Source organism: Desmodus rotundus, chromosome 1, assembly GCF_022682495.2.
Source record: "Desmodus rotundus isolate HL8 chromosome 1, HLdesRot8A.1, whole genome shotgun sequence".
Classification (NCBI taxonomy): domain Eukaryota; kingdom Metazoa; phylum Chordata; class Mammalia; order Chiroptera; family Phyllostomidae; genus Desmodus; species Desmodus rotundus.
Window position 1 is genome coordinate 53,463,561 of NC_071387.1, and position 14,485 is coordinate 53,478,045.

Below are 14,485 nucleotides of genomic sequence, written 5' to 3' on the forward strand. Positions count from 1 at the left end.
TTCTTAATTGCCAAGTCCAGTGGATTCTTTTTCCTTTGTTTCTATCTTTTTAAAAATCTTTATTGTATTTTTTCTGTTATATTTAGACCCCTTATGCCTCTGTCCCCCCAGCAATCACCACACTGTTGTCTATGTCCATGAGTTCCTTTCCCTTTTTGCTCAATACCTCTACCCTGTGACCGCCCCTGCCCCCACTAGCTGTCATCTGTTCTCTGTCTATGAGTCTGTCTCTGTTTCGTTTGTTAGTTTAGTTTGTTCATTAGATTCCACATATGAGTAAAGTCATATGGTATTTGCCTTTCTCTGACTGGCTTATTTAACTTAGCATAATGTTCGTCAGGTCCATTCATACTGTTGCAGATGGTAAAATTTTCTTCTTTTTTACAGGTGAGTACAATTCCATTGTGTAAATGTCCCATAGTTGTTTTATCCACTCATCTACTGATGGACACTTGGGCTGCTTCCATATATCTTGGTGATTGTAAATAAAATAATACTGCAATGAACATAGGGGTGCATATGTTCTTCCGAATTAGTGTTTTGGGTTCCTTCAGATATATTCCCAGAAGTGGGATCACTGAGTCAAAAGGCAGATCTGTTTTTAATGTTTTGAGGTATCTCCATACTGCTTTCCACAGCAGCTGCACCAATCTGCATTCCCACCAACAGTGCAAAAGGGTTCCTCTCTCTCGACATCCTCACCAGCACTTGTTTGTTGATTTATTGATGATGGCCATTCTGACCTGTGTGAGTTCATATCTCATTGTGGTTTTAATTTGTGTTTCTCTGATGATTAGTAATGTTGAGCATCTTTTCATATGTCTGTTGGCCATCTGTATTTCCTCTTTGGAGAAGTGTCTATTCAGGTCCTTTGCCAGTTTTTTTTAATTGGGTTGTTTGTTTATTTGGTGTTGAGTTTTGTAAGCACTTTATGCATTTTGGATATTAACTCCTTATCAGATGTATCAGCATGTACGTTCTCCCATCCTGTGGGTTGTCTTTTTATTTTGTTGACAATTTCCTTTGCTGAGCAAAATTTTTTTAGTTTGTTATAGTCCCATTTGTTTTATTTTTTCTTTTGTTTCCTTGCCTGGGAGATATGTCCGATACAAATTGTATATGAGCAATTTTGCTGCCTATGCTCAAGGATTTTTGTGGTTTTGGGGCTAACAGGTAAGTCTTTGATTCATGTTGAATTTATTCTTGTGAACGGTGTAAGAAGGTGGTCTAGTTTCATTTTTCTGCATATATCTGTCCAATTTTCCCAACACCATTTATTGAATAAACTATCTTTAGCCCATTGGATGTGTTTGCTTCCTCTGTTGAATATTAATTGACTATAAAGGTGTGGGTTTATTTCTGGGGTTTCTATTCTGTTCCATGGATCTATGTGTCTGTTTTTATGCCAGTACCAGGCTGTTTTGATTGGGCTTTGGGCTTGTAGTATAGCTTGATGTTAGGTAGCATGATTTCTCCAACTTCATTCTTCTTTCTCAGGATTGTTGTTGCAATGCGGGGCCTTTTGTGGTTCTATATAAATTTTTGAAATATTGGTTCTAGTTCTGTAAAATACGTCATTGGAATCTTGATAGGAATTGCGTTGAATCTGTAGATTGCTTTGGGTAGTATGGACATTTTTATATTAATTCTTCCTATCCATGAATACTGTATGTGCTTCCACTTATTTTTATCTTCTCTAGTTTTGTTCTTCAGTGTCTTGTAATTTTCCATGTATAGGTCTTTTACATCCTTGGTTAGGTTTATTCCTAGGTATTTTATTCTTCTTTTTTAAAGACTTTATTTACTAATTTTTAGAGAGAGGGAAAGGGAGAAAGACAGAGAGGGAGAGAAACATCAATGTGTGGTTACCTCTTGTGCACCCCCCACACTGGGGACTGGTCTGAAACCCAGGAATGTGCCCCGACAGGGAATCAAACTGGCAACCCTTTGGTTCACAGGCTGGCACTCAATCCATTGAGCCACACCAGCCATGGCTATATAATTCTTTTTGAAGCGATTTTGAATGAGATTGTTTTCTTAATTTCCCTTTTTGTTAATTTGTTACTGGCATATAAGAATGCAGCTGATTTCTGGATATTAATTTTGTATCCTGCTACTTTGCTGAATTCATGTATCATTTTTAGTAGTTTCCTGGTGGAATATTTGGCGTTCTCTGTGTACAGTATAATGTCATCTGCACATAAAGACAGTTTTACTTCTTTACAATTTGGATGCCTCCAATTTCTTGTCTGATTGCTGTGGGTAGGACTTCCGGTACTATGATGAATAAGAGAGGTGAAAGCAGTCCCTGTAAATTTCCTTTATTTTAATTACTGTAACCTTCTTTTCTGAGTGGATCTTTTTTATGCTGTTGAGGTCTTCACTAAGTTCCTTGAGCATCCTTATAACCAGTGTTTTGACTTTGCATTTGGTGGATTGCTTATCTCCATTTCTTTTAGCTTTTCTTAGAAAAAAGATTTTATTTATTTAGTTTTAGAGAGACAAGAAGGGAGGGAGAAAGAGAAGGAGAGAAACATTGGTGTGTGAGAGATACATAGATTGGTTGCCTCTTGAATGTCCCCAACTGGGGACCTGGCCTGCAACCTAGGAATGTTCCCTGACTGAGAATCAAACCGGCGACCCTTTGGTTCACAGGCCGGCACGCAATCCACTGAGGCACACCAGCCAGGGCTCATTTAGTCCTTTTACTGGAGTTTTGATCTGTTATTTCATTTGGGCCATGCTTTTTGTTGTCTCGTTTTGTCAGTCTCCCTGTGTTTGTTTCTATGTTTTAAGTAGAGCTGCTTTGACTTTGTGTCTTGGGTAGTGTTGCCTAATGTAGTAGGTGTCCTTTATGGTCTGGTGGCACAGCCTCTCCTATCACCCAAGCTGGATACTCAAGGTGTGCCCTTTGTGTGAGCTGAGTACACCCTCGTAAAGTTGAGCCTTGTTTGCTGTTGGCAGGTCAATGGGTGGGATTTATTTACCCAGGACAGCCAGCCAGCCTCCACCCCTGGAGAATCAGCTCTGCAGGGACAGGGTGGTGGTGCTCTGAGGTGGTCTGTAGCTGTCCACTGGTTGTGCTAGTCCTGGGGTTTCCTGGGTGGTGCAGGCCAAGGTCAGCCCCATCCTGTGTTTTGCCCAGGGCCACCTTGCTTGAGCCTATAGCATTCTGAGATGGCTGCTACTTGTGCTGGACTTGTGATTCCCAGGCAAAGCCAAGCTGTGAATCTAGACTGGTTGCTGCTAGTTTCGGGCCTGGGGCTTGCTGAGGCCAGCTGTTGCTTGTTTGATGGAATTTAGGAAGTTGTAAAGCTTGAGCGAAGACCAGCCATTCATATGGAAAAGCAGCTGGGGTGGGCCCATAAGTTGAGTGGGGCAGTGTGTCTGGCGATCTTCAAGGGGGAGGTCAAACGTGGTAGCTAGGTTGATATGACACCAGCCTGACGGCTCAGTCTGGATGGATGTGGTTTCTTTAATTCTGTAGTTGTCAGACTTCCATTCAACTTGATTTTTGGTGGTTCTGAGTGATGGTTCTATATTTTTGATGTGGTTGTGCAAAGAGGCGAGCCACATCTGCCTATGCTGCTGTCTTGACTGGATGTCCCAAACAATTCTCAAGGAACTTTTTAGGTTTATTATATAAGGGTGAGGAATTATGGAGATAACAACTCTGCCTTCTGGAATAGTACTGTGGACAAAGGAACAAAATGAGAAGGTTCTCCATTATTTAGAAGTATGTTAATTTAGCAATATAGGGAGATTTTTCTAGGTATCATTTAAATATTAATTTCTAGTTTAATTTCACTGAGGTCCAAGAACATAATTCTTATACATTTAATCTTTACACATTCACTGAAACTTAGTTTATAGACCAGATCAGCACATGGTACAACTTAGTGAATGTTCTGTTTGCACTTGAAAAGGATGTTTTGACATAAGAAATGTAAAAACCTGTAGAGAATTTTTAATAAGATTTTATTTGAGCCCAACAGACTGCTTATACTGGGAGCAAGATCTCAAATGCTTTGCCGGCTAACAGTTTTGCAGCCTCGTTTATGCATTTGAAATTAAGGAAGAAACTAAGGAAGATTACCTGGAGGTGGGAAAAATGCAATATAGGAGAGTTAACATTGTTATGGGTCCTCTTGAGGGTTACTTCTGGTATTTCAAAGATGTGTTAACCTAGAGGCACAAAAATTAAACCTTTCACTAAGAAGTGATAGGCCTGGGGCATGACTACCTACCAATGACCTGCCCAGTTAGGAATTTATAATCAGATAACCCTGTGAGATTACATTACATAGGACCCCCCTTTTTCATGTACATCATGAAGATACTCTTTTTTTTTTAAATCCTCATGCCAGGATATGCTTATTGATTTTAGAGAGGAAGGGGGAGAGAAAGACAGAGAGAGATCGAAACATTGATGTGAGAAAAAAACATCAATCAGTTGCCTCCTGCACATGCCCTGACCAGGGATCGTACCTGCAACCTAGGTATGTGCCCTGACCGGATCTTACACATAGACAAATGAGAGAATGTCTACATTGAAACCAGTAGGAAAGGCTGAGACACACTCTCATCATAAACCCCACCCCTGGCACAGGACCATACAGTCAGGAGGGACCTCCCAGCTTCTCCCTGAGGAGCAAAGGGGTTGGACTACATGTTTAGTGCCCCAACTCTTAAGACTTCCACTTGAGTGATAGGCACCCAAAACACATAGTTCTAAAAGCCAACCAGGCTTTTGTCATAAGCACCACAAGACTATAGCAAACAAAGAAGCAGTTGTCAGCAGGTGTGCAAGCATTCAAAGCAACTATCTCCCTTAGCCCAGCAGGAGCAGACAATAACACCTGTCTCTATCTTGTCCTAAGAGGGGTCTACCTGCATACTTTAAAAGCTCCTGTTTGATGGCAGGCTTCTAGTTTAGAAGGCATCTAGGCCCAGGGTTTGATCCTTTCTGGATACAGGGGAAGCTGGCAGTCACCTCCCGTACCTTCTCCTTTTAGCTTACTTTAGGTCATAAGTATCTCCTTAGAAAGAGCTTGTGTGAAGTCTTGCACCTTAGCTTTTGCAGCTGCTTCCTGAGTGATGTGCCCCTGGATCTGGCTTAGATAGCCATTGGGGCTTGCATTCATGGGTCCCATAATGCTATAGCAAACAAAAATGTGGTTCTTAACAAGCACGGGAGCAATCCTCCCACCCTGCAGCTTTAGACCTGAGCCTAGCACAGAGGGAACAGGCAAAAATATTTATCTCCCTTCTTCCGTAGAGAAGGGGCTTATCTACATATTATCCTAGCTGATGCCAGAGGGTCTGGCTTCCAATCAGCTTGCATCTAGATTTTGAATGTGATCTTTCCATTTGGAACACTGGTGGTTCTTGTCATACCCTGAAGTACTGGGAGCCGCTAAGAACAAAGAAGCTGCTTGGACAATCAAAATGGTTGGAAAACAGTCAGGAGTTTAGGCCAGTTTGACAAGGTACATCCCCTACCCAAGACCAACCTATTTAGACTAAAAGAAGTTGCTGCTTTATTCAATGCTCAGAAACCAACCCAGGGTCAAGGAAAATGAAGAAACAAAGGAATGTGTTTTAAACAAAAGAACAAGATAAATCTCCAGAAACAGATCTTAATCAAATAGAGGTAACTTGACAGAGTTTAACATAAGTCATAAAGATGCTCACTGAGGTCAGGAGAGCAATGCATGAGCAAAGTGAGAAGCTCAACAAAGAGAGATAAAAATATTAAAAAGTACTAACAGGAATCGTAGAGCTGCCCTGAATGGTGTGGCTCAGTTGATTGGGTGTCATTCTGTGAAGTGAAAGGTCGCCAGTCAGAGTACATGCCTGGGTTGCATGTTCGGTCCCTTGTCAGGGCATTCATTATATGAGAGGCAACTGATCAAAGTTTCTGTTTCACAGAGATGTTTCTCTCCCTTCTCTCTCCCTCCCTTCCCTTCTCTCTAAAAATAAATAAATAAAACTTAAAAAAGAAAAGAAATCATAGAACTGAAGAATAGAATAATTCAACTAAAAAATTTAGTTGTGGGATTCAACATCAGCCTAGATAAAACAGAAGAAAGAACCAGTGAACTAGAAGACAGGGCACTGGAATTCATTTAATCAGAAAAGCAAAAGAAAAAAAAAATGAAAAAGAGTGAAGATAGCTTAAGAGACTTACAGGAAACCATCAAGTAGACCAATATATGCATTAATGGGGTCCAGAGGAGAAGAAAGAGAGGAAAGAAAATAAAGATTACTCAGGGAAATAAAGGCTGAAAACTTGGCTAACCTAGGAAAAGAAAAGACATCTAGATCCAAGAAGCCCAAAGAATACCAAATATAATGAATTTAAAGAGACCCGCATTGAGACACATTATAATTAATTGTCAAAAGTTAAACATTAGGAAAGAATCTTAAAAGCAGGAAGGGAAAAGCAACTTATTACCTACAAGGAAACTCCCATAAGACTATCAGATTTTTTTTTTTTTTAGCAAAAATTTTGTTGGCCACAAGGAAGTGGCAAGATATAAGGTTCTCTGTCATATGGAAGTCAAAAAAAGCTGGTGTAGCTATACATATATCAAACAAAATAGCCTTTAAACCACAGAGCATAACAACACAAAAAAGGTCATTACACAAGGATGAAGGTGTCAATATGTGAAGAGGATATAACATTATTAACTATTCATGCACCCAACAGAGGAGAACCTAAATATATAAAGCAAATATTAACTGATCTGAGTGGAGAAATAGCAATACAAAAACAGTATGGGATTTAGTATCCTACTTTGAACAATGGATAGATCATCCAGACAGAAAATCAATATGGAAACATTGGAATTAAACTACAGTTGATCAAAGTAGATCATACGCTTATCTCAATAGATTCAGAGAAAGCATTTGACAAAATTCAGCATCTTTTCATGATTAAAAACTCTCAACAAATTGTCGATAGAAGGGATTTACCTCAAATAAGAAAGGCCGTATTAGACAAAACTACAACTAATGTCATCCTCAACAGTGAAAAGCTGAAAGTTTTTTTTCCTAAGGTCAGACACAGTACAAGGATGCCTACTCACCACTTTTATTCAACATGGTACTGGAAGTCTTAGAGCATTAGGCAAGAAAAAGAAATGGCATCCAAATCAGAAAGGAAGAAGTAAAAATGTCTCTATTTGCATATGACAAGATATTATATATAGAAAACCCTAAAACCTCTACCAAAAAAGCTGTTAGAACTAATACATACATTCAGTAAAGTTGCAGGATAGAAAATCAATATGCAAATATCAGTTGCACTTCTATACACTAACAATGAACAATCAGAGAAATTAAGAAAACAATTTCTTTACAGTTGCATCAAAAGGAATAAAATACTTCAGAATAAATTTAGCCCAGGACATGAAAGATCAGTACAGTAAAAACTATATGACAGTAATCAAAGAAATTGAAGAGTCCATATAAATAGAAAGCTATTCCATGCTCATGGATTGGAGGAATTAATACTGTTAAAATGTCCCTACTACCCAAAGCAATCTACAGATTAAATGCAATCCCTATCAAAATTACAATGGTATTTTCACAAAAATAAAACAAACCTGCAACTCTATGGCATCAAAAAAGACTCCTAATAGCCAAAGCAATATCGAGTAAGTAGAACAAAGCTGGAAGTATCACAGTTTCTGATTTTAAAATATGACAAAGCTATGGTAATCAAAACAGTATGGTATTGCATAAAATCACACATAGATCAATGAAACAGAATAGAGAGCCCCTACATAAGCACATACATACATGGTCAATTAATATGACAAAGGAGTCAATAATATATATATACAATGGAGAAAGAATAGTCTCTTCAATTAAATGTGTTGGGAAAACTGGACAGCCAGATGCAAAAGAATGAAGCTGAGTCCCTATCATACACAAAATCAACTCAGTATGGACTAAAGACTTGAGTGTAATGCTTGAAGTCATAAAATTCCTAGAAGAAAACAAGGAGTTTTGCTCCTTTACATTGGTCTTAACAATGATTTTTTTTATTGGTTTTTATTTGACAGCAAAAGGAGAGGCATCCAGAGTAAAAATAAATGAGAGGGACTACGTGGAATGAAAAAGTTAATGCTCAGGGAAGGAAACCATCAACAAAATGAAAATGCAACCTATGAAATGGGGGAAAATATTTGCAAAGTATCTGTCTGATAAAGGGGTAATACTCAAAATATATAAGGGATTCATACAACTCAATAGCCAACAAACAACCAAAAACCTAATTAAAAAATTGTCAAAGGACCTGAAAAGACACTTTTCCAAAGAAGACATATAAATAACCAACAGATATATGAAAAGGTGCTCAATATCACTATCAGGCAAATACAAAGTAAGACCACAGTGAGATATCACCTCACACCTGTTAGTGTGGCTATCCAAAAGACAAGAGGTAACAGATGCTGGTGAGGATGCAGAGAAAATGGAACGCTTTATACTGTTGGTGGGAATGTAAATTGGTACAGCCACTATGGAAACAGTGTGGAGGTTCCTCAGGAAATTAAAAATAGAACTACAATATGATCCAGCATTCCCACTTTTGGGTCTGTATCCAATGGAAACTTAACCATTATCTTGAAGAGATATTTGTACTCCAGTGTTCATTGCAGCATTATTCACAACAGCCAAGGTATAGAAATTACCTGTCACTGGGTGATTGGGTCAAGAAAATGTGGTGTGTGCACATGTGCATGGGTGTGTACACTGGGACAGTTGTTATTCAGTCTTTTTAAAGGAATACATGCTACAGTTATTATTCAGCCTTTTTAAAGGAATACATGCTACAGTTATTATTCAGCCTTTTTAAAGGAATACATGCTATTCGTGAAACCATAAATGAACCTGGAGGGCAAGTAAAATAATCCAGACAAAAGGACAAATACTGTATAGTGACACATATCTGGAATCTTAAAAAGAAAAAAAGGTGTAACTCTAAGAAACAAAACAGTGATTGCCAGGCGGTGGGGAAAATAGGGAGAAATTAGTAAAGGCTATAAGTTCTCAGTTATAAGATAGATACGGTCTGAAGATCTAAAGTGTAACATGGTGACTATAGTTGAGAATACTGTATTGTATAATTGAAATTTTCTGAGAGGAGAACTTAGTCTTCTCTAAGACTTAGTTGAATACAGAACTAAATATCACATTGCAGTTCACTTACTCAATAATCATTTTTCCTTCCTTAATATCTGTACTTAGTGAAGTGCTTGATCCATAGGACATGTCATATAAGTACGCTTGCTATTATCCCATCTTCCTCTGCTCATGATTTACATCTATGGGGAAGGTTGCCAGATTTTCACCTTTTCCAAATGTCAGTGTCATGTTTTAGCTGGCAACTAGATTCTGGTGTAATTGCCCTGCTTATATTTCTAAATTAAAGTGTGTAAAACTGTAGAACTTATTCTCCTCACCTTCCAGTGTCAAAGGGCAAAGTCCCTCATCTCCTTATTTCCATTAATGGTGTTATGGATCTCACAAATTTGAAATCCTCTCACCATCCTCCACTCCTGGCTTCTATATTCAGTTAGTCTTCAGGATGTATCAAGTTTTGCTTTTATTTTACCTCTCATCAGGCCATTTCAGTTCAGGGTCTTACTACTACCTATATCATTGCAGTAGCTTTCTGACTCTTCATGATTTTACCTTTCTAATTCATTATTGACCGTGGGCTAAAGTTTAAATTCTTTTATCTGACATTCAGACCTTCCTTAGTTTTGTACTGTATCAGTTAGGATTGCATTCATTTACAAGTAACAAAATTTCTAGTGATTGGAGGTGATTCTTGACATTGATTCAGCTACTTAAGGTTGCCAGGTCTTTTGTTCTCTTGGACTTTGCTTCATGGTTGCCTACTGGTTTTAAGGTGATGACACTACCCTATATTTATATTCATATTCAGGTAGGAAGAGAGTGAAGGTGAAAAAGCAAAACGGAAGCTAAGCCAGCTTCCTTTTAAGGAGGAGTGGTCCTGGAAGTACCACTCAACTTTCATTTAAATCTCATTTTCTAAAACTGGTTCACATGACTACCTATCTGTGGGGAAGTACAGTGTTTTGTTTTGTTTTTTTGATACATTATTCTCTTCAATAAAATTGGGCTTCTGTATCAAGGAAAAAGGAAAAATGCAGATAAGGGTATGTAGCTACAGTTTTGCCATGAGTACCTGTCTATCCTAAATGGTGTAACTTCTGAAATTCTACCCTTCAGTCCAATCGATTACTGAACGTATTTTATATCTTTCTACCGTTGAGCAGTTTCACTCTCTTGGAATGTTCTTCCTTTTCCGCCCATCTAAATCCAAACCATTGTTCAAGATCAGTTTTAAATTTGACCTCCTCTAATAAAACTCATCAATTAATCCCAGCTTGAAATCTTGTTTTTTCCCCTCCAGACACTAATAAGCAATTGTCAGAGTAATTCATTTGTTGAGAAATACGCCTCATGGGAACTTTTTCTGTGGTCTTTAGCTGATTTTCTTTGTTTTGTGTTATGTATTTATATTATGTTTTCTCAGTTTGTAAACTTGACAGTTTTATGGTCCTTGTCTGCAGTAAGTTTATGATCTTGATGCCTTTCACAGTGCTTTTTATATGGTAGTACACAATATCCAAATTACGGATTTGATAGGGTCTTGTCAGTGAAGACTTCTTTCACTGACATATAAAGACATATAAAGGATGCCTTATCAATACCATTTTCATTTGCTGACTATGTTGTTTTCTCCTACAGGCAAATGTTCTGAAAAAGACTCTGCAGAGAAATGGCTTGCCTTACAATGACAGAAATGGAAGGAACATCCACATTTCCTATACATCACAATGGTGATATTCCTGGAATTGCTGATTCTGTGAAGCAAGTAGATCCAGTCCTACAGGTGTATCTTTATCATTCCCTTGGGAAGACTGAGGGAGATTACCTGAAGTTTCCAACTGGGGAGTATGTTGCAGAAGAAATTTGTGTTGCTGCTTCTAAAGCCTGTGGTAACTATTAAAATAGTTATTTTTCTTCTTATTAATAGATGATTACCTTAATTATCCTACTCTAATACAATGTACATGTATAATGTGTTAATATTATTTTTTTATGCTTGTGTGGCTGACAGGTGTGCTTTTATATGCATAAAAAATGAGAACGTCACTATAGTAGAATTTAAGGCAGATCTGCCTTGCGCTAGTACTGTAGACTGAATGGTTGTGTGTCCCCTCGTCTCCACCGCCCCCAACCCCAGCACAATTTATATTGAAATTTATTCCCCCAGTGTGATGTTATTTGGAGGTAGGGCCTTTGGGAAGTGATTTAGGTTATCAGGCAGATCCTTCATCAGTGGGATTAATGCCCTTATAAAAGAGAACCCAGAGATCATCTTTGTTACTTCTGCCATGTGAAGACATAGTAAGAAGATGAATCAGAAAATGAATCATCTATGAACCAGGAGTGAATCATCATTAGACACTGAATCTGCCAGCACCTTAATTTTGTTCTTTCCGACCTCCAGAACTGTGAGAAACTTCTGTTGTTTAGAAGCTACTTAGTCTATGGTATTTTTGTTATAGCATGCCAAATAGACTAAGAGAAAGATTGGTACTGAGACATGGGGGGATGCTGTAACAAATACCTAAAAATGTGGATGTGGTTTTGTAATTGGGTAATAGGTAATGAAAGAGTTTTGAGGTGCATGCTAGAAAGAGCCTACCTTGTCGTGAACAGACCATTAAAGGCAGTTCTGGTGAAGACTCAGAAAGAAAAGAGGAGAGCTGTAGGGAAAGCCTCATCTTCTTGGAGAATACTTAAGTAATCTTGAACAGAATGTTGGTAGAAATATGGACAGTAAAGGTTATTCTGATGAGGTCTTAGGCAAGTATGAGGAATGACTTGAAAATGGAATTGTTAAGCAAAAGGGAAGCAAAACTTAAAGATCTGGAAAGTTCTCAGCCCATCCATCTTGTAAAAAATGACAAAATGTGGTTGGAGAGAACTCTCAGGCAGTGGCCAGGCAGTGGCCAAACAACCATTTGATAATTAGTGTGAATCAACCATCTCAATAGATGCCAGGAGTTATTCCTTAAGACAATAAAGAATGACTGCAAAGGCAACTCAGAAATCATTTGGGCTGCTTATCCTATCAGACTCAGAGTGCAAGGGCCCTGGTGACAGAGCAGTTTCAAAGGAGGAGCTGCCAAATCTTGGAGACATCCTGCTTGCTTCCTGGTGCTGCCTCATTTTGAGGGCTCTGAGCTCGTTGGCTGCCCTAGGTGCAGCTCTGGTAGTCTCTACTGCAGCAGCTGCCCCTCTGGAGGGTGCAGGCAGCAAACTTTGGTGGAATAAGCTGCTTCTATCATTTGAGATTGCACAAGCCCAGAGGGTATGGTTCCCTCCAGCTAGATTTTCAAGGATAGAGGCACCCAAATCCATGGGGCATGGCTTCTGGAGCCTTGGGAGCCTAAACTCTGCCCAGCAAAGATGTAGGGGCAGGAACACTGCCCCAGTGGGCCTAGAGGTCAGGGCATCATAGTGTAGAGACAATAAGATTTAGACAAACTGGCTATATAGTTATCTGTTGGAATTTTCCCACCTCTCTCTGAGCCCTTTGCCTATTACTCTTCCTTGACTGTGCTGCTTGTGTACCCTTCCTTTCCCATCCCCAAATGCCTTTCATTCTATCTACCTGCAATCAAAACTTAATATTAACAACCCTTTGTTTAGTATGGATTTTATTATCCTATAAAATATTTTATGTTATACATGAAAATATTTTTAATATCAAAATATTTGTATTTAATGGTGTATCCTGATCTATAGTAATCTCTAATTGTAAAATGTTTAGGGGAAATATATATTTTTTAATGACCTTTATTTTTAACTCAGTACCTAAAGAGTAGAATAGAATGTAGAGTTAATGTTACAGCTGTATACTATATTATACAACATTTTTTTCAGCTAGCTAAAACTTACACTGTCCTAAGTACTTTAGATGTGTTATTTAATACTTACAACAATACTAGCATGTGTAGGTACTATTGTTATCTTTCTTTTAAAGATGACAGAATGGCCCAAATTATTCTTTATTCTTTAACCTGAGCTTAGAATTCTTTTTGGCGGTTTTGGAAGTAGAGTTTTTAGGGCCCTAATCTTCAACATTGAAAATTGTGACCAGTCAGGAGATGGTTCAGCCAAGCCAGCACCCAGTTAAGCCATTTAACCCAGAATCATTTGACAAGTGAATAAATGGGTTAACTCTGTTGTGGAAACAGAGTAAAGAAAGGTTATACAATGATGTTGGAAACCATTGTCAACTCTACTTTGAAGTGAGAAAAATAACCAAGGTCTCATCAGGGTAGAATTGTTTTTTAAACCTGCCTATTTAGAGTTAGAACTAATATTTCTAATGTTTTGAATAACTGTTAAAGAGATTTGAAGAATATCTTTTATTTGTCCACATATGTACAATTTTTAGCAATCTTTATTTCTTTGTGTGAATTCAGATGTCCATTTGGCATCATTCTTCTTTTGAATAACTTTCCTTTAATATTTTTTTGTAGTGTAGGTTTGCTGGATATAAATTATCTCAACTTTTGTGTCGTTAAAAGTTTTTACCATTATTTTTGAAAGACATTTAGCCATGTATGTAGAATGTCCACAATGTTTTCTTTCAATACTTCCTTTCACTGTTTTTAGCTTGAAATGTTTCTAATGAGAAGCTATATCATTCTTATCTTTGTTTCTTTGTATTTAGTGTGTCTTTTTTCTCTGATGGTTTTTATGATTCTCTTTTCATCACTTGTTTTCAGAAATTTGATTATCATGTACTTTGTTGCAGATTTCTTTATGTTTGCCTTACTGGTGGTTTGTTGAGCCTTTTGGATCTATGAGTTTATAATTTTCATTATATTTATGTACTCCTTTCTGTTCCTTGGCTTCTGGACTTTATTAGTTAGACCTTTTGATATTTTCTGACATCACTTTTGCATTTTTTGTTCAGTCTTAGTTTTCTGTGTTTGGTTTCATTGGATTTGGTTTCTTCATTTCATTTGCTGTGTCTTCATATTCAGAAATCTTTTTTTCCTGCAGTTTATACTTTAAAAGTTTTATTTGGATTGCTTTTTAATGATTTCCATTACCTCACCATGTTCATGTTTTGCTCTACCTTCTTTAATAAATGGAAAGTGTTAATAGTATTTGATATCATTTTTTTCATTGGTAACTCTACAGTCTGTTTCATTTTGGGACATCCTTCTGTTCATTGATATTTCTTCTAGTTTTGGGTCATATTTTCCTGCTTCTTTGAATGCCTACAATTTTTGATTGGATGCTGCACATTGTAACAAAAATTTGTAATTTACACTGTTGACTGCTGGATTTTATGGTATTCTTTAAATAATGATGGATTTTGTTCTGGCAGATGATTAGGTAACTTGTGGTTTAC

The 14,485-nt window shown here is 37.7% G+C and overlaps 1 protein-coding gene across 4 annotated transcripts in view; it reads left to right on the plus strand.

Moving 5' to 3' along the window:
- JAK2 (Janus kinase 2) overlaps positions 1–14,485 on the plus strand; it is a 110,762-nt gene that overhangs the window by 22,060 nt on the left and 74,217 nt on the right. For all 4 annotated transcript variants that reach the window (XR_006654685.3, XM_071221554.1, XM_024554958.4 and 1 more), the window contains exon 3: positions 10,792–11,042. Coding sequence is in view for 3 of the 4 variants with exons in the window: in XM_071221554.1 (XP_071077655.1) it covers positions 10,823–11,042 (220 nt within the window). In the remaining variant the exon portion in view is untranslated. The remainder of the gene's footprint in view (positions 1–10,791; positions 11,043–14,485) is intronic.